Genomic DNA, 25,581 nt, shown 5'->3' with positions numbered 1-25,581 from the left:
GTAAGAAACAATATATGCAGTGTTATATTTGTTTTAAATGTTGCAATGGTTTTGCGGCTCCCAGTTTCCTTCGGAAACGGGTCCAAGTGGCTCTTTATGTCTGAAAGGTTGCAGACCCCTGAACACAAAAACATAATACAAAAATGCCCTCTGCACACCTATGTTCATTGTAGCTCTATTTACAATAGCCAGAATCTGGAAACAACCCAGATGCCTAACAACAGATGAGTGGCTAAAGAAACTGTGGTACATATACACAATGGAATAATATGCAGCCATCAGGAAAAATGAAGTCATGAAGTGTTCCTATACATGGATGGACATGGAACCTCTTTTTTGTTTTGATTTTTTTTGTTTTCTTGGGTCACACCCAGCAGCACTCAGGAGTTACTCCTGGCTCTATGCTCAGAAATCGCTCCTGGCAGGCTCGGGGGACCATATGGGATGCCTGGATTCGAACAATTGACCTTCTGCATGAAAGGCAAACGCCTTACCTCCATGCTATCTCTCCAGCCTCACATGGAAACTCTTATGCTTAATGAAATAAATCAGAGGGAGATATAGATACAGAATAGTCTCACTCATCAGTGGAATTTAAGAAAAATAAAAGACAGTATGGTAATAATATCCAGAGACAGTAAAGAAGGAAAGGACCAGGCCGTGATATGAAGCTTACCACGAAGAGTGGTGAGTGCAATTAGAGAAATAACAACACTAACAACCATCATGATAGTGGTAGTGAGTGACAGAAATAGAATGCCTGCCTCAAAGATAGTCAGGGGGTCAGAGAGGAGGGTGATGTGGGGCATTGGTGATGGGAAAATTACACTGGTGAATGAGGGTGTACTTTTTATGACTGAAACCCAACTACAAACATGTTTGTAACCAGGCTGCCTAAATAAAGATATTAAATTAAAAAATTGTGGGTGTTGGGATCATTGGGGGATGGGTGTGGTGTTGAAATTATGTGCATAAGAAATCATTAACAATATTTTAATTCTAGAACCTCGGTCAATAAAGAAAAGATTTAAAAAGGAGAAAAGGAAGCCAAAAAAAGGACTGTTGAAGCATAGAGAGAATATAGAGTTTAATATATTTGCCTTGTAGGAAACCAACACCACTTCAAACCCCATTCCATATAAGGTTCCCAGATACTGCCAGAAGGAATCCTAAGCACAGAGCCAGGCCTAGCTCTTGAGCACTCCTGGCTGTGGCTCAGAAATACTTATTTTAAGAAATATTTATTTATTATAATTTTATTAAGACCAATGTGAATTACAAGTCTTTCGCAGTTATAGTTAAGGTACATAGTGACAGTGAATTAGGACAATTCCCACAACAAGTGTTGATCTCCCTCCACCCCTGTTCCCAGCATGCATCCCATACCTCCACCCTTAGCCCTCTGGATTGCTAATGTAACAGGTCCCTTTTGTGTAGAGCTTGCTGCAGTTTTGGTCTCTTGATTCTATTGCCATGGATTTTGGTTTGGATATTTAGGTCTGATCATTTTTTATTTCCACTCAAAGTTCTTGAGACTGCTTGCCCCTGGTACCTCTACTTTTCCCCTCAATTTATGAGGCAGAACAAAATGATTCATGTTCTATGGTTCTGTTGGGGGGGGGGAAAGCGGGGAGGAGACCCTGTCTAGAAGCTATGAATATAAATTAAAAGAAAGAAAAAAGAAAAAGAAAAAATAGGAAGTGGGGGATTGTTGTGGCAAGTTTTGTTGTTGTTGTTGTTGGTGGTGGTGGTGGTTCTGGTGATGCATAAGCACAGTAACTATTGAGGAAAATAGAAAAAAATCCTTTGGTCTAAGAGATACAGGGTTTCTCCATCCTTGAAGCATACTGTTATGGGATCAACTACAAGCTCCAGCTATGTTCATTGTCAAATCAGGTCTTTTTATGGTGCCAGGAAACATTCTACTCAGTTGTGGTTGTCAAAATCAATTATTTGTAATTAGAGATATTGGTTTTTGCACAGGTCCTAAGACGAAGTCTAGGATAGAGTCTTCTTTTGTGTTCCAAAAGTTCTGCTCAGTCATGATTGTTGCAGTCAATCTTCTGTAATTAGTGATGTTGGTTTTTGCACAGATCAAAGGATGGAGTGTCTTCTGATTTCAACTCACTGTTAGGTGATGAGGTTAGGCAACCTGCCTTTAGATCAAGTTGTTGTTTTCTCATCATCAGGATGTTGTATGAACAGACCCTGGTGCAAGTTGGTGCCAGAGCTGTATTAGGGACTCCCCTGGAGGGAGTTTGATTTCTGGTGCTGTTGTAGGGAGCTGTGTCAGTTCTAATGTTGGGATCCAGGGTTCAGGGTTGGACAGTTGATGTACGATCACATGAGGTCTAAGTCCAATGACCATGACAAATGTTCAGGGTGGGAGGTATTATAAACAGCATTATAGCTTTATGGGTTCTTATACCTAGTAGATAAGAACTTGTTTCTATACATAAGATTTCCCCCATTTTAATGTGACTATGCAAAAGGAATAATGCCATATTATATTGTTGGTACATTAGGGGGTAAAAAGGGGAGCTATACTATCTCTGTGCCCTGGTTTTGACTTTAGCTTTTATCCCAAGTAATACTTTTCTTCTAGAATTTCTTATTAAGCTGAACCAGAACAAAGAAAAATAAATAAATAAATAAATAATAAATAAATAAATAAATAAATAAAAATATTAAAAAAGGGATGGAGGAGGCTATCTTTACATTTGGAAGTAGACACTCTAAGAATGAGAACTATTGAGAAATTAAACATAAATAGAGAATATAGATATTCCCATTAAGTCTTTTGAGATAGTCTGGGGTGTATAATATCCAGGGCACATTTTTCCCCACTCCATGGTCTTATTGAGTCTGAGAAATAGTTTGCAGTAAGAAATATTTATTTTTAAATAAAAATTAAGATTTATTTTTGAAAGCCATTTGTAATAGCTTCTAGGAATTAATTTGTGGAGTAAGTAGAAAAACTAGAAGATCAAATCAGCAAAACTGATATCACACCACAGGATTAATCAAACTCAAATAAATTAACAGAAAAATATGAAGATGGTGAAATGGTGTTCCATTAAATATGAAATGTGAAAGGCAAAAAATAGTAACAACACAATTCTTTGGATTCTCCACTGAGGGATATTTGGCACTTTCTGAAAATATATTTTGTTGTCAGAACTGGAGCTGGAGTTTCCAGTTGTAACTCTCTAAGGGAGAGCAGAAGAGAGCTCCCAAGAGTAGCATCAAAAATGTCAGCATAGGTGGCCAGAGTTATAGCTCAACGGTAGGGCATTTGCAGCTGACCCAGGACAGACCTGGGTTCGATCCCTGGCATCACATATGGTCTCCCAAGCCAAGAGCTATTTCTGAGTGCATATCCCAGAGTAACCCCTGATTGTCACTAGGTGTGGCCCAAAAACAAAAAAAAAATGTCATGTCAACAGATCTGCTATTAAGAAACGACAGTTAACTTCAAAAATCAGCTTGTGTAAAATTATCATTAATAGTATTGTAAATTACAGTACCTCAATCAAATTTTACAAGTTTAAAAAAATCGCGATGCGGGGCCAGCGAGGTGGCGCTAGAGGTAAGGTGTCTGCCTTGCAAGCGCTAGCCAAGGAAGGACCGCGGTTCGATCCCCCGGCATCCCATATGGTCCCCCAAGCCAGGGGCAATTTCTGAGCGCCTAGCCAGGAGTAACCCCTGAGCATCAAACGGGTGTGGCCCGAAAAACCAAAAAAAAATCGCTATGCTAAAAAAATCACTACTTATACAATCCAGTGGGGGAGGATTATCTTGCAAGGGTCATAGAGGTAGTAGTGAATTAAGGCACTGACCCTGTGTGTATCTGACTGCAGTACAATCTCTGGCACCATATAGTACTCTGAGCCCTCACCAGGAGTGATCTCTGAGTATAGTCAGGTTAGCAACAACAACAACAAAAAAGGAGTAAAGGAAGCAAAATCAAAAGACCCACATACCAATGATAAAGTAGACTCAAGTTTCAAACAACTAACAAATAAGCATTTGGAAAAACCCCTAATCTTACATTAAAGTCTGCCTCTGTTGTCAGCTTGTTGAAAGTACAGCTGAAAAGTCACCTTCAAAGGTAAATCATTTGGGATAAAAATCCAAACTGCAGTAATGAGTCTTAAATGAAAAGATGACTGAGGGCCCGGAGAGATAGCACAGCGGCGTTTGCCTTGCAAGCAGCCGATCCAGGACCAAAGGTGGTTGGTTCGAATCCCGGTGTCCCATATGGTCCCCTGTGCCTGCCAGGAGCTATTTCTGAGCAGACAGCCAGGAGTAACCCCTGAGCACTGCCGGGTGTGACCCAAAAACCAAAAAAAAAAAAAAAAAGAAAAGATGACTGCATGGTATTAAAAATCCACACACCTTGTAAGAATTACTAGTAACACTGAAGAACTATTTGGCAGAAATCATGCAGGAAATAGATCTTTGGGAATAGAAAATGCCAGGTGTACATCCAATATTTTAAAAACATATGGCTAAGAATTACACACGGATTATATAATAGACTGGAGACATTAAAGCAAATAATTAGGACAACAAAGTTTTTTAATATATATATGGCCTTGCTGGGTTTCATAAGTAAAATGTCATGTTACAAACCAATTTACCCTTCATATTTTAATGCCATAGAGAGTAATCAAGATAACATTCACAGTTTATGTTTCATTAGTTTTTCATTTTCTTCCATTAGTTTTTCAACTACCTTTAGTAATATTTCTTTGTAAGATTGGAAGCCAATACAGAAATGGTAAACATTCATATATTTTGCTTACATTTGAAGAAAACTAAATTGAATGAGAAGTCTGGGGGAGGAGTGAGGCTGAGAAAAGGGGAGAGAAATAAAGTTGTGTATATACTATGGTCAACATTCCTGAAACTCTGGAAAGAGGCAGTAAGTGAGCTCCCAAGTGAATTGGAGAGAGAGGGGCGCCCTCGTCTGGAAAGAAACCTCACTGCAAAATTCTAAGGAACAATCTGGAAGAGATCTCTAAACCCCACCTCCCCTACCCCAAATAACACCAGGCAGAATGATGAAATGGAAGGTTTGACCTGCACAAACAAATGAAGACAAGCCTGAAAGAATCCCACATTCATCAGTTTTTTTTAATTACCTGATGAAGAGTTCCAAGCAATTCTAATTATATTCTCTAAAAGGAGAAAAATGGAACATAACACTAGCAAGGAAAGAACGTATTCCAAAAAAAAAAAATCAATGTGTTAAAGAATGCAATGGTTGAACTAAAAAATAAGTGCTCAATTGAATTGCAAAAGACAAAGATCAAATTTAGAGCCAGAATGGTAGTATAGGAATCAAGGTGCTTGCCTTTCATGTGGCTAACACCAGATAGATCTCCTGTACTGCATATGGATCCAAGAGCCATCAAGAGTAACAATCCATGAGCACCTCCAATTGTGACCCAGCTACCCTACCACCGAAAAAGATCAAATCAAGGAACATGAGGATGCAGTAGAGGAAACCATCAAAAGAGAACAAAGAAAAGAAGAATGAAGTTTTTAAATGAAGAAAATATAGATGCATGGAGCAGTTAATAGGAACTATTCATATCATATTCATATCATAGAATGGAGAAGAATTCACAGCTGAAAAAATAATTACTGAGAGCTTTACATAAACTGAGGACAGACAGGTAGTCAAGTCCAGGAAGATCAAAGAATTCCTAACAAAATAAACCCAAACACAAATTTAATTACAATGATTACAATTACATTACATATTGTAATTTAAATGGTAAATATTGAATAGAGATATAATCCTGAGAGTAACAAGGGAAAATGAAAAATTCAAGAATATGAGAACCCCATTGACCCCATACTTAGATCTTTAAACTGAAACTATAGGATAGAAAAAAGTGACATGAGATATCCAAAATGATATATGAAAAGGACCCCCAATCTGTAGTACTCTTCAGCTATCTTATTACTCACATTTGAAGCAATAAAAAATTCAGACAAATAGCAGATAAATTCATGGACACTCAGCTACTTTGTGAGGAATACTGCATAGTCTTCTATAATAAGCATAGAAATTGAATTTATAAGTTGTAAGATACTTTACAAACATTAAGGTATGGGAAAGAAACAGTAATAACAATCTGATATAACAAACTCAAAACTTGCTTTGAATTTTTTAAAGGATTTTTTAAAACTTTTATTGAGACCAAAGTGAATTATAAGAATATAAGCTTAGAACTTTAGGTTGTAAACTTAATGGTAATCACCAAACAAAAGTATTTCCATATATATTTTGAAAAGTTCCCTTTTTTTTTAACCATGTTAACTCCCTGTTTAAATTCTTTTTTTTATTATTTCTTTTTGATTTTTTTGTATTTGTTGACACTCAGGGATTACTCCTGGCTATCAACTCAGAAATCGCTCCTGGCTTGGGGGACCATATGGAATGCCAGAGAATCGAACAGAGGTTCGTCCTAGGTCAGCGGCATGCAAGGCAAATGCCCTACCTGCCCCCTTTTTTAAAATAATTTTTATTGTTACCAAAGTGAATTACCAATCATTCACAGTAATATTTAAGGTACATAGTGACAAAGAATCAGGGCCATTCCCACCACCAGGGTTGTCCTCCCTCCACCCGTTCCCAGCATGCGTCCCATATCTCATAGTAAACAATAGAAAAAGGTACAAAGAAGATAAAGCTTATTCTTTGATGATATTTTGGTTTTATTATTTAGTAATGAAATAAAGTGTTTTTATTATTGTGCTTATGTTTGATTTATATTATTTATCAGACACTAAAACCAGTATTTAAATAATCATCACATTATATTTCCTAAGCTTGTCCAAAAATGAAATATTAAGAACATGAACTTACAGGACTGGAAGAGAATACCAAGTAAATTTTATATTAAATTTTTTAAGAATAATAACAAAATAAAATGGAGCCTTAGAGATCAAAATGCTCAATTCTTACATATTTTATAATTGCAGATATGTTACCATTATCCTTTAAAAATGTACTACCTTTCCATATAATTTCATTTTATTCCTCTTTAGCTGTGTGACTCTTCACCTTAAATAACCTCAGGATATTTTCCTAGAAATGTAATCAAGCGGGCCGGGTGGTGGCGCTAGAGGTAAGGTGCCTGCCTTGCCTGCGCTAGCCTTGGATGGACCGCGGTTCAATCCCCCGGTGTCCCATATGGTCCCCCAAGCCAGGATCGACTTCTGAGCGCATAGCCAGGAGTAACCCCTGATTGTCACCGGGTGTGGCCCAAAAAAAAAAAAAAAAGAAATGTAATCAAGCATCTGAAAGTAATTTCTTCATCTGATTTGTGGGAAGTTTTATGACTGTATGTGAAATGCTTATGGCTTAACATCCCTTTCTATGCTTTTTCTTCTAAATATTGGCTGAAATATTCAGAAAAGACATGTATATGTATGTATATATGTCCTTTTTTCCTTAGACAGTACAGAAAAATTTTTGTTAGCAACAAAGGATATCTAAGACTTAATGTGAAACTTCATTGCCGTTCTTTGTTTTCACCTCCAGGACTACAACAGAGAACATTGCTTCTCAGGTGCCATTTAGCGTGGTTTCTGGAGAAATTTTTTAAACATGATACTAAAAATGGTAGCATTTCAGTAGTATTTATTTCTACAGATACCAAGAATATCTTAATGTGAACTTTCCTAAATAATAAATCAAGAAACAAGGGGCTGGAAAATGGGTCAAGTTGCTAGACAATGTACATAGCAGCACAGTGGCCATGTTTGGCAGGGCCCACATGACATCTGAGTACTGCTTAAGAACCTTTCTTCCAAAAATCAAGAAGATTTGAACACAATTCAAACATACCGGTCTTTTAATTCTACCACATGGATTAGGATATGGACTGGAAAGATAGCAACAGACCCCATTTTAATTCCTGACACCATATATAGTTTTACAACCACAGCTATGAGTGATCTCTGAGTCTATACTCAGGAGTAAACCATGGAAAATGCTGGTTGTAGCCCCAAAATGAAAAAAAAATTAGAATGATAAAAGGTGAATTATTTTATTATTTATTATTATTATTATTATTTGAATGTTACTCTACCATTGACACCAATGAGTACCACTGATGACTGGCCTTTGAGTGCCATAGTCAACATGTTTAGAAGAATGGTCAATTAAAGTGTATTTATTTTGGTTTGTGTTTGGGGCCACACCCAGCAATGCTCAGTGTTTACTCCTGGTTCTGTACTAATGAAACACTACTTATGGAGCTTGGCTGACCATATGGGGTGCAAAAATCCAACTTGGATTGCAAGATAAGGGCCCTACACACTATACTATTGCTCAGGACCAGAAAAAATTAAACTTATTCTTAATTATTTTACTGTGTCCTTGATGCATTATTAATATTTATCATGAATTAGTAAATATAAGTTTTACTATTTTAAAAGGCATCTTAAAAGTTTCTGGACTTTTAAAGATACATCATTCATGTGTATGAACGTGTATGAACATGTGTATGAACATAGTATGTATGTACATAGTAATAAGATATAGTTACTAAACCTTTAGTCATATGAATATTAGTATAATTTTCAATTATGAATATATTTAATGTAATGATTACAGCACTCTTTTTTAATCTACATCAAACCATAAAGTTTTTTTTCATTTATATTTTGCTATCCTATGAAATTTAATTTCTGCTGTATATATAAGCTAACAAACATTTCCAAGAAGCCAGTAAACATCTGTATGTTTGTAACTAGAAATTATTTAAACCACTGTCTCTGGCAATTTGCCAAAAATTGCCATTTAGCTAAGAATGTTACCTTATGTTATTGTGTTGACTACTTTATTGTGCTATAGAAAAAGCATTTCCAATAAGCCACATTCATACCTAATTAAATAATATATTTTAAAATAATAATTTTGATTTTTATAGAAAATTTACAGTAGTATAGCATAAAAGGTAAAGCATAATGATCTCCAAAAGTAAGTTTCATTTAAGACTGTTTATCTCAGTCTTTTGGTCTAATTCAATAAAATTTCCTCATTGCTGTATTATAGTAGACTTCTGTTTTAAAATAAATCCATGAAAATTCAATGTTTAAGTCTTCTGGAAAATTTTCTTATGGTTAATGTTGTAACCAGACATATCAAGGCTTAATTACATGCTTCAGTAATTCCATTTCATGAGAATCTCATGGATGACCTCAAATTCAGTGACTACAATTATGTATTTAATATACTATGTATGAAATGTTTCTTCTCTTATATACTTTATTAAAATCAAATATTTTAATACTTACATTAATATAATTATATAAAATTATATAAAATACATTAATATAATTATATAAAATATTCATCAATTAAGAGCAACTGCTTATTTAAAGGATTTTTGGGGGTATTTAGTTTGTTTTGTTATTTCTGGTTGTGCATTCTGGAATTACTTCTAGCAGTGCTTGGAGTATCTACCACATGGGATGCTGGGGATTGAACTCAAGTCATCTGTTTGCCAGGCAAGCACCCAAGGTCCCAAGGATAATTTTAGTTTAAAACATTTTCTTGTTGGCATGAGGAAATAGTTACAACTAGAAACTTTGTCAATTTCGGTGTCTAAGTGAAAGTGGAGCTTATTTTAAAAACTATAAAGAAATAAAATAAAATATAGGAATTTTTTTAAAAAAAAGCATTCGGAACATTGCTCATTTAGAGGACTGATTCTTCAAAGTAGTTGAACTGGCATGACTGAAGGAGACTTTTCTAAATCACTCATATGACCATGTGTAGGAAACATGTTGACCTTCATCAGCTTACCCAATTCTCTCACTAAAAGCACAAAGATCTGCACTGTGAGAATCCTTGAGTCTTTGCTTATCATTTATAAAGGTCATCTACTTACCTTGAAGGAACGACATCAAACTTTTTGTCTACAGGAAAAAATAAACTATTTTTTACTCAGTTATGTTCATCCTAGTCATGTCTAGTTTGTCCTCAGACTTTGAAAGAGGTTAGCAAAACATATTAAATCAACTTTTAGATGTATGATAATAAAGCATATGTTGGAATATTTTTCATAAAAATGCTTAAATAAAAATAAATTAAGAATATTAATTTTTACAAAACTATGAACTAATCATCATAAATTATTTAAAAAATTTAGCTGTATTGAGGGAAGTGAAAGATTCCAATGTGAAGGAAAGTGGGAAGACTGAAAGATTAAAGGAGAAACGGTGTTGCACTTGGAATAATGGAAGTTAAGTGCCAGAAATACAGAAGATGGTAGTTAGAAAATGTTTCATAGTTAAATATGATATAGTTATAAAACCTTTAGAATCTAAAGTTTAGATTATATTAATGATACAGTACAGTACTTGTACTATATCAGTATTAATGATAAAGTATTGTTATTTTTATCATGATCTTCATAATTAAAGCAGTTATTTTGTACCAGGCTTTTGCTAGGTACAGATATAACTTGTAGATGCTGTAGGTTCAACTCCAGCTTATTGCAATAAGTGGGTCATGTGATTTTTGTGTTTATGTATATATAAAAGTTGCATTTATACTCTACTACAGTATGGTACTATTATGTCTAAAAACATGTGTATAATCATTCATTAAATATGGTAAAGACATGATTTTAGCTTATGAAATAGAAAAATTAACGTCCATCGACTTGTTCATTGCATAGTTGACTCAAAATTTACTGTTTAAAAAAGCAAATAAAACAGATTGGAGGGGCTTGAGAAGTGGCACAGCGGTAGGGCATTTGCCTTGTATGTGGCTGACCTATATGTGACTGTGGTTCAATCCCCCAGCATCCCATATGGTCCCCCAAGCCAGGAGCAATTTCTGAGTGCATAGCCAGAAGTAACCCCTGAGCGTCACTGGGTGTGGCCCCCCAAAAAAAAGATTAAAGGGGTTGGAGAGATAGCACAGCGGTAGGACATTTGCCTCGCATGTACCAACCCAGGAGGGACCCAATTCAATTCTTGGCATCACATATGGTCCCCCAGCCTAATTTTTGCGTTCAGAGTCAGGAGTGGGCCCTGAGTGCCAAAGGGTATGGCCCCAAAATGAATCAATAAACCAATCAATCAAGTTTTAAAAAATGCAAAGAAAAGTTAATACCTACTAAGCACAATAAACATGATTTTAAAAAGGTATATGTATATTTTATTATTAGACTTTTGTGTGATTTTTCTTTGGTTCTTTTGTACTTTGGAACTTTCAAATTAATAAAAAAAATAATGTACTGCTACTTTACCAAAAACATACTTTCTTGAAATCTATGCCATGAGTTCTGCTTGATAAGGTAAAATACAGTTTAGTAAAATTTCATATACAAATTTCACAGGCAAAAGCAGTGAATACATGGATCTGAAAACTATAGAGTTTTCACTGTAGCAAAGGAAATAGTTGGAGCAGACCCACCTAGTGATAGGCTATGAAAAAGACTCTAGCAATATTCCTGAGACAAAGTGGTTTCCAAAATGTATGATGATAGTCAGGAGGCAGAAATAATGATGGTGCTGAGGCTTGATAATATCAAACAGTAGTAAGCCCTAGTAGGAAGGTTAGTACAAGGCCTACTATCTCTGAGGCTGGCCGTTAGGATAGATATATTGACAAAGGGGAATTGACAGAAATCCAGTTACCAAAAATGAAGTAAGTCACTGAAGAAATGATCCTCTTAGTAAAAGACTTCCATACTGTAAAAGTCTGGGGCTCCTAGGAGCAAACCTATGCCATTCTATAATTTATAGGAAATGCCTTAAGCTTGCATTATCACCTGGCCATTGGCCACAGGCAGTTTCACCTTCTGGCTCAAAACACACATATTTTTCATCAACACAAACGCCAACCTTACTGTTGCATATGAGTGAGTGTGTTTTGCAGACTGTAGCTAAAAATCAGCTTACGATTGAGCGGACATGGGGAAGAAAAACAATGTGATATGAATTTTGTTCTCTGTGTTTAGGCAAGCTACGACCTATATCTATGCCAGTGGAATATAATTGGGTGGGGGACTATGAAGATCCAAATAAGATGAAGAGAGATAGTAGAAGAGGTAAGTGTTCAGAATTTCAGTGTAGGTTGGGTTGTTGGAACAAAAAAGTAGACAAATCAAAACATTCCTAAGTAGGATGTTCTGGCTTCAGTGTAAAACTTTTCATTTTCCCCTTGACTTTATGGTACACCAAAACTAACTGAAATCACTATTTGACTACCTTAATCTTTTGTTTAATCTCTATCTTTGCTGAGTGCCTCCTAAAGGATTCAGGGTAGATAATTCCACTATAAAATGTACCTGCTTGTTATTTGAAAGTTAATATTTGGAAAACAAGGTCAGAAGTGTGAAACTGCATATAAAAATAATGTCAGTGAACAGAAAGAATTTGTTATCAATCCCCATTGTTCCGCAATACAACCTCATCACTTTTCTACAAATACAACATTAAAATGAGCATCAAACATGTGTGCAAAAGCCAATGGAATCTAAGTCAGTGACTCTAATGAAAACCACATACAAATGGAAAAAAACTGCTTTGCTTTTATTTCTCTTCTGTTTGCTGTTCAGGGTTATCTTCTTACTTAGGGGTGGGCTACACTTGAAGTTTCTACCAAAAGTAAGTGTTTATGTTCACTTATCTTGCTGTTGAGGTGAGCTGAAAAGAGAACTGAAAGTCACACTACTAAATGGTATTTGATCAAATGTGAATATGGTGGACCCCAATAGGTCATGCTGCTTCTTCCATGCTCCCAAATAGAGAACCAGGTTGTAGTGAAAGGAAAAAAATGAAATAGGCAAATAACTATTCATATAGTTCACAAGATTCTTTCATGATATGTTTAACCTATTTGCCAGTGATGTCTAGTCAGTGTACGAAATTTATTTTATTTCTACACAGATCCACAGACTGTGAAAGGGTAAGCAATTACAAAAATGTTTCATTAGTCTTCAGAACACTTGTTTTATAAGCATAAATTTATGAAATGTTGATCAATATAGGAACATATACAAATTCCTTTACATCTGAGTATCTTTCAGCACCTAACTTCATTTGCTTCATATAGTTAATCAAGAATAGAGAAATGATTACCATTTGCCACCTCCAAGTCACTCTCTTAAGACTTTCTAATAGTTATATCTTACATGGGTGAAGCCTTTTGAAGTATTCAATTTATTCAGTTATGGCTATCAATTCATACATAATTTTATGACCTAATTCATGAATATTGGTACACAATACATATTTTACCTTCTCCAGTATGCACCCTGTCATTAAGGTCAGTGTTTGTCATAAAACTTTGATCAGACTCCCCTGTGGGATCTTAGGAAAATGTTTATGAGTTGTACACCCAGAAGTTTTGCAGGAGATTCCATTATAGTTGGTCCAAAGATAAAACTTGGAGAAAAACTCTGTTTCTTATACCATAGGACATCAAATCACCAAGGTCCTCTAATTTTCACTATTAAAATGCTTTATAAAAATTAAGTCAAGTTACATTTCTGAAATTTCATAATATTTTAGGAAAGAATGGAAAGTTTGGAAATATTCGCATACTAATATTGGTATATTTATCTCTTTTGTATAGAAAACTCTCTGCTCCGATATATGAGCAATGAAAAAATTGCTCAAGAAGAATACATGTTTCAGCGTAATAGCAAAAAAGACACAGGAAAGAAGTCAAAAAAGAAGGGTGATAAGAGTAATAGCCCAACGCACTATTCATTGCTGCCTAGTTTGCAGATGGATGCATTAAGACAAGATATGATGGGCACTCCTGTGCCAGAGACCACACTCTACCATGTGAGTAAAATTTTAAATACTCTGTGATTCAGGTTTTATTAGAGAACTAAATTTAGGCCAATTCCAGATTATTTTTGTACTCTGGCCAGATATTTAAAAATGATGCTTTCCTGTAGAGCGTCTGACCTAAAAAACTATGATGACTTATCGATTTGTTCTTCAGTTCACATGTTCATTGAATTTGTATGTTATAATAGCAGGTTATATTTTTAGTGAAATAGCTTTATATGCACAGAACTAATGAATAACAGTTGTATAACTATCAATGCAGTATCACCCAAAAATGATAGCTACCTACATTAAAAATGTAACTTAAATATACTAATAATTTTATTTTTTAAAATCATCAGATAATAGACTTATAAATCAAGATAATGAAAGGACATGACATAGCAACAGTCCGAATGTACTTTGATTTATGAGTGGGTACAAGAAGTGTAGACATAACAGTGGAAAAGTGGACATTAGCCTTCTGGTAGGTGTGAAAGGATACAAAATGGGAGGTTTTTGATGTGAAGACTGAAAAATGAGTAATATTATTTTGTGAGAAGACACGCAAAGGTATGCCACAAATTGTTCTGGTGGTATCATGTGTCTATTGCTGCGGGTCTATTACAAATGAGGGAAGGCATATGAGTAAAGAACAGTGGATGTACCTAGAGAGGCAAGAATTAATCCAGAGATCTGATGATAAAATGTTGTGATAGCGTTCTCAGCTTCTTGTCCTCAGACAATCAATATTGTAAGCAAATGGCTGGAGTAAGATAGCCGAATTCAACAGAAACTTTATTTGAGAAAAGGGAGGGAAGGTTCTAGAGGCTGGATATAGATTTTCTTTAAGGATTTCTTATGCCACAGGAAAGGTTAAAAACATTTTCATATATTCTCTTAGCTGGTTGTGAACCCCTCACTTTTGACTTTAAGATTACAAGAAGGTTAATGTAAAAGAATTGGGGAAACCAGGATATTTGAAAGGATTATCTTCTGTATGCTGGTGGTGTATATGCAGGCCCATTCTGGGAAATTGTTAACTGGGCTACTATCTTCTTAATTCAGCTCTAATTTCCTTCCATCCTTATATCAAAATGGCAGTACTTTGGTTCTTTTCTATAGTGATTGAGACCTTATTCTTATTGGCCACTATTATATGGAGCTTCAGGCTAGTTTACTGCAACATACAATAAATCCTCTCTCTGACCACCCTCTTATAAAAATATCAGGAGCACATGATAGCTTTCACCAGTGACTTTCAACATCTTGGTACTTTTAGACCAGTAGTGAAAAATCACTATATTCACCATATTGAACTCCCTGTGAAAAAGAATCCAGTTTGTACCTTCTATTTGGGTGATTTCCAGGACTGCTCTGCTCCAGGGTACTAGCAGTGCTATAGGATTATCTTCCCCTCACCTACCCACTGCCCCAGCTTAGAGCTACTGTTTCTGCTAGTTCTTGCTTGCTTTCTGCAAAGGTCACAATATGCCTGTCAGCAAGTACAGTCTGGTATTTTTCAAGAGTATAACTTTATTATACCTATTCACAGTGGCTCTGTCTGAAAATGTGGGAGTTAGCCTTAATGCCCTCATCTAATCTGAGAAAACATGAAGACAAGGCATACAGCTTGTTTTTGTCTCTGTGTGTATGTGTGTATAATTCAAATGTCAAGAATTCCTTAGGTAAAGAATGATTAGATTCAAGACTTTCTTTTTCTTAACATAACATATATATGACAATTTTCTCTCACATTAAAGCTGCTAAAGTCAAACTCAAAAACAAAGTAATTTTAAAAACCTACATATTGAAATGTCATAACAAGCAAAACATGATTATGAATCCAGACATTATGTAGGTACACTTAACAAAATGGATGATATGGTTTGAGATGACTTATTTAAAACAGATTTTGAGTGGGTGTTCGAAAATCTGGATAATTCATTTCATAGCATTCCAACATTTGTTTGGCATATTTTAGTTATTTGAGATGCAACTGCAAACATTCAAGTGTTGATTTGCTTTTAGTACTTTTAGCCATGTCAAGTACCTTTAAGTACTTTTAGCCAAGTTAATCAATTTGTGAGGAAATTTTTGCTCGAGATTTTATAAGAGAACAGTTAAAATACTTTAGCATTTAAATAAATATTATAAACAAACACTATTTTAATTTTGAAGTTTGTATTTTTAGTTCTCATGATACCTTATCGGGGAAAGTGGTGTCATAACCAAGTTAGAGATTATGAGTGAATTAAGGAAGTGTTAAGTGGTAGAGATGAAATCGGTATTTTGCCTGTTCACATGCTATGTTAACCTCCAAAAAAGCATAATTCAACAGAGATAGCAACAATTCTAGTAGTGCCAACCCCAATAGTGCCAATCCAACTCTAAGGATTCAGTCTTAAGTGGTGTGGAATATAAAAAATGAAGAATATTACCCCTGCTGTTACCAATAGCTAACTGATTGCTTGCTAAGTTCCTACACTAATAAACTCTGTTTTCTCATTGACTCTTCCAATTGACCTTGTGAGAAGGAAACGTTTATTAAATCCATTTTCTAGAATAAACTAGACTTTTCCTTATAGCCCACAGCTAGAAAATAGCAGACTTGAAATAAGAGTTCAAAGAAATGTATTCCAAAATTTAGTAGGCTTTTAAATTAATAGAACCATTTCAGCTCTCAATAATTTTCCCATCTGTCAGAGAAGATAAAATTATTATCATAAAGATGGAAATATTATAAATTGTCAGCATATAAAAATTTGTAATTAAAATTATCTCTAGTTATTGAGATTGATTTGTCTAACACAATGTTTCTCATTGGGACCACTTGTTCATGTGGACCTCCAGAATATTTCAAGGGCGCCACAGGTAAAATCAAGTAAATTGTGACCCCAACCAGTAAGGCAAGTAGAAAAAGTAAAAGGTAAAGAGACACACACCTAATATATGTACTATTTGTGGCAAATAAACCATCAAGGAACTAACAGTTGTTATATTAGTAACTTTGCCACCATTTTGACTTTTCCTAGCAATAGTACAGTACACCACGTTGTTTCTCCTCTTGCTACAAGCAGACACATTAGATATCCATTAGATAGCACTGTGTTCATAGTAGTAGGAATTATTTGATACCTATGTATGACTCTTCTTTCTAAGATTGCTAATGCCAAATTCATAGTACTTCCAGAAAAACTATACATAGGAATGAACTGGGCTGTGAAAGTTATTTCTCATTAGGCAACATATCTAAGAGACATTGTGAAGTTTGGGCTGTTCATGGCAAGTATTCCTGTTGGCTATGACTTGTTTCCCAAGTGACCTTTCTTTGATATGTATAGTCAAATAACACATAATTTCAGAAAATTTCATTCTCAACCATGACTATGTTTGGCTCACCAGTCATTACCAAGTGATTTTAAAAGCTACAGATTGACTAATCCTAAAACAGTGCATTAGCAGAGTTACTGAATGGCATACTTTTCTAAGAACTCTGTTATCTGTACAAACAACAATAGAGTCATATTATTAATTCATAAGGATATGCATAGATGATTTGAGTACACCTGATTTTTAGGAGTTATGCTATATTGGTACATCATCAAAATTTTAAATTACTTGTATTTTTTTAGTTGCTGTTCTTGGTCATAAATTATTTAAATAATCACTATTACTATCAAATTGCTTTGGGTATTTTTCTTTTTATTCTTTTTTTTTTTTTTTGGTTTTTGGGCCACACCCGGTAACGCTCAGGGGTTACTCCTGGCTATGTGCTCAGAAGTTGCTCCTGGCTTGGGGGACCATATGGGACACCGGGGGATCGAACCGCGGTCCATCCAAGGCTAGCGCAGGCAAGGCAGGCACCTTACCTTTAGCTCCACTGCCCGGCCCCGTTCTTTTTATTCTTTATCATGGTACTGGTATCTTCCACATGTGACAGTGCTTAAGTTTGAGTATCATATAGCTATTTTTCCCTTGTAAAATGTGATCAAGGGACAGAAGGGGCCAACGGGCCTGTTGGCCTATCTCATATTTAGAGTCTATTGAGACTTACTGCCTTAGATATAGTTGGCTTTGAATGGGTTTTCTGGAAACATAACGAAAGACTCTATCTCAGGCTCCATCCTAGGAGCAGCATAATGACCAAAACCACGAACTACAGAAGATGGTTTAAAACAACCCTGAAGTAGCAGAACTGCTAGAACCACAAAGACTTCATCATAAGCTCCATTCCTTGACCTGTACAGACACCAAGATCTCTAGATACAGAGGTCTGATTTTACCATCCATGATGAAGCAGAAGTCTTCCATACACTACAGAAGTCTTCCATACACTACAAAAGCACCAAGGGGAGAGTAAATGAACATGCAAGGAATCTACAGTTAATCCCATGACAGTATACTTCAAGGGTGGAGAAACCCTGTATCTCCTAGGCCAAGGGAATTCCCTCTATAATGTCCCCAATAGTTACTGTGCCTATGCAGTGGGGGAAGCACAAAATAATCATTTTATCTACTTATATATTTATTTTTCGACTTTTTTGTTTTGGTGTAGATATTGAAGTTGATGTCTCCAAATTTATTTTATTTTATTTTATCTTTCTCTTTCTTTATGCACTCCGGCATGGTTTGATTTCAGGACAGAGACTATTGTGTGATGCTTTTCTTTATTGCTGTAGTGCTCTCTGGATATTTTATTTGATATTTCTTTCCGTATTGTTGCGATGTTTCAATTACCTTTTACCTGTCCTCTCTCAAACTGAGGTTGAAAGCCCCTAGAAGGACTTCGCCCATTTTCAGCTTATTTGATTTTTTTACCCCATTCTATTGCTTTTTTTTCTTCAAACAATACCACATAACTTGAACTTTCTAGCTCCACCTCTCAAATAGTGGGGGAAACAAGGGAGGGTACCAGGACCAAATAGATATATGATCACTAAGTAGTAAGCTATACACAGGGGGGGACCACTTATTCTAGCATCCCAGGAGGTGAGGGTGGGCATTTGGGTTGCAGGAAGGGAACGGAGGTGGAGGGAGGACAAATTTGGTGATGAGAATTCCCCTGATTCAATGTTATTATGTACCTAAAATACTACTGTGAAAGATATGTAAGCCAATATGGTCAAAATAAAAATTTAAAAAAATAAAAAAGAAACAAATTTACAACTTTAATATTTCCTATAAATATAAAACAGTTTTCTAGAATTCTAGTCCATAAAAAAAGTCTACTAAAAAATTCACTTTGTTTTCTGACCCATTTAGACTAACATTTCATTTTGTTTCTATATTTATGAAGTTTATTTTAGCAAAATCAATTGTAAGTAAATCTCTATATTCTTATTCACCTAAAACTAATGTAGTTATAATTGAACTGGCTGTACTTAAGGACGTTAAAACAGAAAACACTCATTGAAGTTGAAAGTTAACATATACAGAGCCGGAGTGATATGATAGCACAGCAGATAAGGCGTTTGTCTTGCACACATCTGACTCAGATTCGATCCCCAACATCCTATATGGTCTTCCAAGCCTGTCATGAGTGATTTCTGAGTACAGAGTCAGGAGTCACACCTGACTTCTGTAGGATGTGGCCCCAAACAAAACAAACAAACACACACAAAAAAACAGGGATTGAACTGCAGTTTGTCCTGGATCAGCTGCATGCAAGGCAAATACCCAACTACTACACCATTGCTCCAGCCCAAACAAAATAAAGGTAACAAATATAATCTTTTTGTTTCAGACAGTGTGGGATATATATTTTTCACCCTATAAATTCCAATAACAATACTTTCACAAAATACATAACTGACGGGGCTGGAGCAGTGGCACAATCAGTAAGGTGTCTGCCTTGCCTGTGCGAGCCTAGGACGGACCACAGTTCGATCCCTCAGCGTCCCATATGGTCCCCCAATCCAGGAGCAATCTCTGAGCGCATAGCCAGAAGTAACCCCTGATTATCACTGGGTGTCCCCCCAAAAAAAATTCCCCAAAATTTTCCAAAAATAAAACCCAAAAAAAATACATAAGTGACATGTAAGAAGACATTGAAAGATGGCAAGGAGTACCTGAGGAATAATCTCGTGAGGACTACATTTCCAGGCTTTTGTCTTTGCCTTTTACTCTCAGACCAAGAACTAGAAAAATCTGCAACATTGAAATTTTAATGGCATTAGACAAAATTGACCCCCTCAAAAGTTCTACTCTCTCATTTACCAAAGACCCAGAAACAGTGTGGCTTATAGGAAAATAAGTCTTTTAATAATACCTTTCTTTTATCCAAGAGAAGTCTATAAAAAGGATATTTCTCTTCCTAAACAGGGATAAAAGAGTTCATTAACTAAGAAATATTAATGTATATGCACAAAATAACTTGGATTCCGAATCTAAGAACTGAAAGTATAAGTGGGAAAATCGGTACAATTATAACTGTAGTCTTGAGTATATTGATAGAATTTTAAACAAAATCCTTAAAGAATTAGTAACACTCAGGTGCTGGAGTGGTGGCACAAGCGTAGGGTGTTTGCCCTGCACGTAACAACCCAGGATGGAATGTGGTTCAATCCCCTGGCATCCCATATGATTCCCCAAGCAAGGAGTGATTTCTGAGCACATAGCCAGGAGTAACCCCTGAGCATCACCAATTGTGGCCCACGAGAGAGAGAGAGAGAGAGAGAGAGAGAGAGAGAGAGAGAGAGAGAGAGAGAATCAGTAGTACTTAATGACTATCCACCAATGGTATCTAAATGACTCCCAGCAATAGCAGAATATATATGCTTTTCAAATATATAGTGAAATAGACGATCTTGGGTAATAAGGTAAACTTGAATTTTGAAACAAAGAATGTTCTAGAATATATGTTATCTGATCATAATAGAATCAAACTCGAAATCAATAACAAATCACAAGTAAATCAGCCATGAGGAAATTAATGGCATGCTTCTGATAATCCATATGTAAAAAGGAAGGCTCAGGATAAACTAAATGGAATGAGAATAAAAGCATAGCTATCTGAAAAGAATAGTATTAAATCAATAACCTAATCCCTCTCCTAGAAATTAGAAATAAAAAGAAACATGAGAAATACAAAAAAGAAGTAATAAAATTTGAAAACAATGAAAAATAGCCAAATGAAAACGTGGCTTAAAAAATAAGTTCCTTACTACTTTTTAGTTCATAATATCTAACAAAATTGACCCAAAACGAAAGTATTCAGTTTACTAGTAACATAGTTAAAGAATGGTTTTTACTACATAACTCATAGACATTTAAAGAACAATAAGGAAATACTACAAACACCGCCATACATATTTATTTACTATAATTTGAGATGAAATGGACCAATTCCTCAAAAAGACATAAACCAAAACTCTTCCAAGATGAAATAGATTTTGCAAATAATCCTTTCACTAATAAAGACATTTTTGGACTTTTTCGGTTTTTGGTTCTGTTTATTTTTTGGGTCACACCCGGCAGCGCTCTTGGGAGACCATATGTGATGCCAGGATTCAAATCACCGTCCTGTGCATGCAAGGCAAACGCCTTACCTCCATGCGATCTCTCAGGCCCTTAATAAAGAAAATTTTAACTTTAAATAAAAGTATAGAGCAACTGAAAAACCAGCTATACTTTTGTGTTGGTTGAATACAGAAGTAATCTGCTTTTATTTTTCTATTCTGTGGTGGGTGATTTGAAAATGTTGAGCTTTGTGAAATATCAGATGTAATGAACTTGTAATTAATAAACTTCAGTAACATATTGTTCAAGTGTTTCAATGCATTTCATAATTCTTACATTTAATGGATATAAAGCAATCAAAAGTTTTTAATTCAGTGATATATCCTCCCCCCTTGAGGATATTTTTACTCACACTGCGTCAAACATATTACTGACAAACTGAAACTGTTCTTTCTGGTTTCGTTTTTGTCCAAATAATGGTCTCAATTAGTTACTTCCGGGAAGCCAAAAACAAAATATGGCTTAATTACTGATATAAAGCAAAACAGTACACAAAATTGAATTAAGAGTTTATTCATTTAAAATTTAGAACTTTCCTGGTTGCCTTCAAAAAGGAAAATAGAACAAATTCTAATGAGATGGATGCCCTAGGCTGGGTTGGTAAGGTCATTCCTTAATTGTAGTTTATTTAGGGTGTACAAAACATACCTGCCTTAATCAGACAAAAGTAGTCCCTTTCTCCTTCCTGTTGTTAAGACTTGTGTCTCCGACTCTTACAGGTGTAGATAACATCTTCAAATTTTATAACCATTAGTATGTTTTCAGGGATAAAATAATTTTGCTTAACATTTTATTAATTGAGGTTAATAATCATACTACTCATATTGCACACCACCATAACTCATTTAAGCACCTCAAGTTAATAAAATGTTAAGCAAAATTATTTCATCCCTGAAAATCTTGTACTAAACTATTTTCTTTACTCGACTTCTAAAACATATTACCCATGCGATAGATTCTGTCTCCTCTAGTTCTAAGAATAGGAGTTATTTGTTGTATATATCCTAATCTCATTTAAAGACTCCTGTTAATCTTTGAAAGCTGCTTGGCTTTCCTTCTCTTGCCTAGATCAGGTGTGAGATGGAACTTGAAGATATAACTATTACATCAACATTCTATTTGCTTGAAGATAACTTTTCCAAGAACGTTAAATTAGTTGCAGTTTTCATGCACATTTGTTGAAGTTTGGCTCAGAAAGCAGTTGGCTGTGGGCCACAGTGTATGCGCTCAACCTAAAAGCTCAGTTCTAACTGATATTGCTCAATCTGTTTCTTAGCATCTCTACAAGTATAAGCTTAGGCTAGGACCAAGATCTTAATAAGTTTAAACCAAAACAGCCTGAAGTGCTGACCAGAGTTTCAATGTTTCAATGCCTCATCTTTATATTCCAGTAATTTAGATGAATTAGATGCCAATTTTTCTGTCCTAAGACACAGGAAAAGAAATTACCTTCCAGTGTTTTTTATTATCCATATAAAACTGGAGTATCTTTATAAATGCTGTGTCTTATATCTGGCTCAAGGTAAAAGAGCTCAACATTAAAGAAGAAATCTTAGTTTTCTAAAATTTATATAACCAAGAATAATCTTGTGGTTATGGGACATAAATTTCAAGTCACCTAGACCCATTTCTAAATCTGTTTCTCGTTACTAAAAAGAAGATAATAATACTGTACCCAGTTATCTCAGAATTGAATTTTATATTGTGTATAAAGTTCTTTCCAATACTTGGGTACATAGAAAAGAAATTATTCATTTACATGGAAGGGCATCTACTTCTAATGAGCAAAACATTAGCAAACCTTCTGGAACATTAAAAATATTTTTGAACATTAATGTGTCTATAAAACATATTCTTTTTGAACACAAATGTTTCTAAAGTTAGGGTTTCATCAAGGAAGTAGAAACGTGGAATAAATGATTAGCTCTGGCTCAGATAAGAAGCTTGTGAAGACAGGACAGCTGTTGGGCTTATAAAAATCTGGATATGAGACATGGGGGAGCAAGACAAATAGGAATCGATATATAAGAGCAAGCTACAGCATTACTTTCCACTTCACAATGATGCTGATACCTTCACCACAGAGATACCAAGGTTCTGGTACAGGATTTATATGCACTGAACAGTTAGTTGTAGAACTGGCTATGGACCCGTACCAATGGGATGTGCCATCAGAAAGGTGACTGTGTGGGAGTAGTGGGAGTAAGGCTTGCCCTGTCCCAACCTTCATACAGAAGCTCTGCTGCATCACTTGTATTTCCCAAAATTTGTATTTGTAGCCAGTCCAAACTAGAACCTTCCAGACAAGGGAATGCTGACACATAGTTCAAGCTCCACTAGGTAGACACAATTGGAAGCTACTACAATTAGTTTTCCTTTGCCCTGGGTATAGTAGGTGACTATCGGGTAAAAACCTGTTTTAAATATTCTCTCCAAAAGGATGTATGAAAAAAAATTCCCAATTAGTGTGAGTCTTGAGTGCAGTAACATTCCTATAACCTACCTGTTTAATTTTTCAGAGCCTGTATGAGAAAATATGATTCAAACAGTGTTTTATCAATCTTCCATGAGACTGTTCTAAGGTTTTTAATTAATAAAACACTCCAGTCAATATTTTCTTTAAAAATTTTTCACATATTTCTTTGAGGAAGCGTAACAGAAAGCTAGACCTAGAACATGTTCTTTTAGCCGGTTGCTGAATATTCTTAATTTAGCTGGAATTTAGCATAATATCCTCAATTCTTACAGGAAGCTATTGTCATAAATAGCTATAGGAAATCTACTTATTTATCTTCCATATAAGTATTGATGGTGTTATGTTTTCCTCACCCCCAAAATCTTTTTCTAATAGAGTAAAGACTGACTCCTTATGGTGAAGTATGTGTCTTTACAGTGCCTGGTGCTATGGTGGTACACAAATTTATTAGCCTTTTTCCTCCAACTGTGATTCCAAAATACCCTCACCAACAAACTGAGAACAGTACAATTTTAATCTAGGTGCATGTGAGGCAACCGGTTATAAAGAAGTGGCAGAAAACATCAGACCCTGCAGAAATCAAATTTTCATCTCAGAGCTCGTGTAAATTGCTTTCTTCCTTTTACTTGGTTTTCTCATTTACAAGATGATCACAGCACTGGAGAGATGTCTATGGAAAATGCCTTCTAAATTGACAGCATGCTGATGATTTCTGTTCAGATAATTTAAAAAAAATATTCCTATAAAGTTCCTTGTTCCTTCTGTTGGATGAAACTTTTGATATAAAATCTTTATTGAATCCCCATGATTACAATATGATTATAGTTGGTTTCAATTATGAAAAGAACACCCTCCTTCACCAGTGCAAAATTCCAACCGCCGATGCCCCCCTCCCTCCGACCCCACCCATGCCTGTATTTGACAAAGGCATTTTACTTCTCTCACTCATTAAGATTGTCATGATAGTTGTTAGTGTAGTGAAACTTACTGTGCTTTTTGAGTCTTAAAATCATATCCTACAACCATTTGTATGGAAAAAAAGGAAGAATTACTTTATTACAGAATAGATTGCAAGACTTGAGTGATATAATAGCAGGTTGGACCAGTTTAATCTCTACCTCTCACTTGCTGGGAGGGACCTGTGAGAACAGTAGGCCTTGAACACTGCCACGTGTGGCCCAATAACAACAATAATTATAATAAGTATTACATACAGTGGCTTTTGATTTTCTAAACTTAACTTTTATTCCCTTCAGAATTACCTTTGGAAAGATTTCTTGTTTAAGAAAAAACTTAAAAAAAACCTTTAAATAAAGAAAACTGGCAAAACTAGCAGAAGTGGGAACATTCAAAATGGTTGTCTTTGAGAGTTTGTTTATTCTTGAAGAGCAAAAATCTCAAACTAAAAACTTGATAGAAGCATACACTTAGCCATAGAAGTATTGAGGTAAACTGCTAGCGTACTTAGAACAAATGAAACTGACATGGCAAGAATTCCATTATGAGAAAAGAGGTGCAGTATATCAGAACACAAACCTAGACATAAAATTAACTTTTAAAAATTGTTTAGTTTCATATTCTTTTAGTCTTTAATTTTTCAGTAATGACGATCACTTATGTCACTGCCGACAAAATCTTCATACAGGATTTGGAGATTCTTGGGTTTCATGTTTTATTCTCTAGAGGTCATTCTATAACATTTATTTCTATGTTGCTGAAGAGATCTTGCATGCAGTACTCAGTACTTAACCAACTCTGTCTGG

The 25,581-nt window shown here is 35.3% G+C and overlaps 1 protein-coding gene across 2 annotated transcripts in view; it reads left to right on the top strand.

The window, feature by feature from the left end:
* Nucleotides 1–25,581, top strand: part of CNKSR2 (connector enhancer of kinase suppressor of Ras 2) — a 298,808-nt gene that overhangs the window by 190,589 nt on the left and 82,638 nt on the right. For both annotated transcript variants that reach the window (XM_049766782.1, XM_049766781.1), the window contains 2 exons: nucleotides 12,000–12,089; nucleotides 13,619–13,833. In XM_049766782.1, the coding sequence (XP_049622739.1) occupies nucleotides 12,000–12,089; nucleotides 13,619–13,833 (305 nt within the window). The remainder of the gene's footprint in view (nucleotides 1–11,999; nucleotides 12,090–13,618; nucleotides 13,834–25,581) is intronic.

This window comes from Suncus etruscus, chromosome X (genome assembly GCF_024139225.1).
Source record: "Suncus etruscus isolate mSunEtr1 chromosome X, mSunEtr1.pri.cur, whole genome shotgun sequence".
Taxonomy (NCBI): Eukaryota; Metazoa; Chordata; class Mammalia; order Eulipotyphla; family Soricidae; genus Suncus; species Suncus etruscus.
This window is presented reverse-complemented; position numbering and strand designations above follow the sequence as displayed.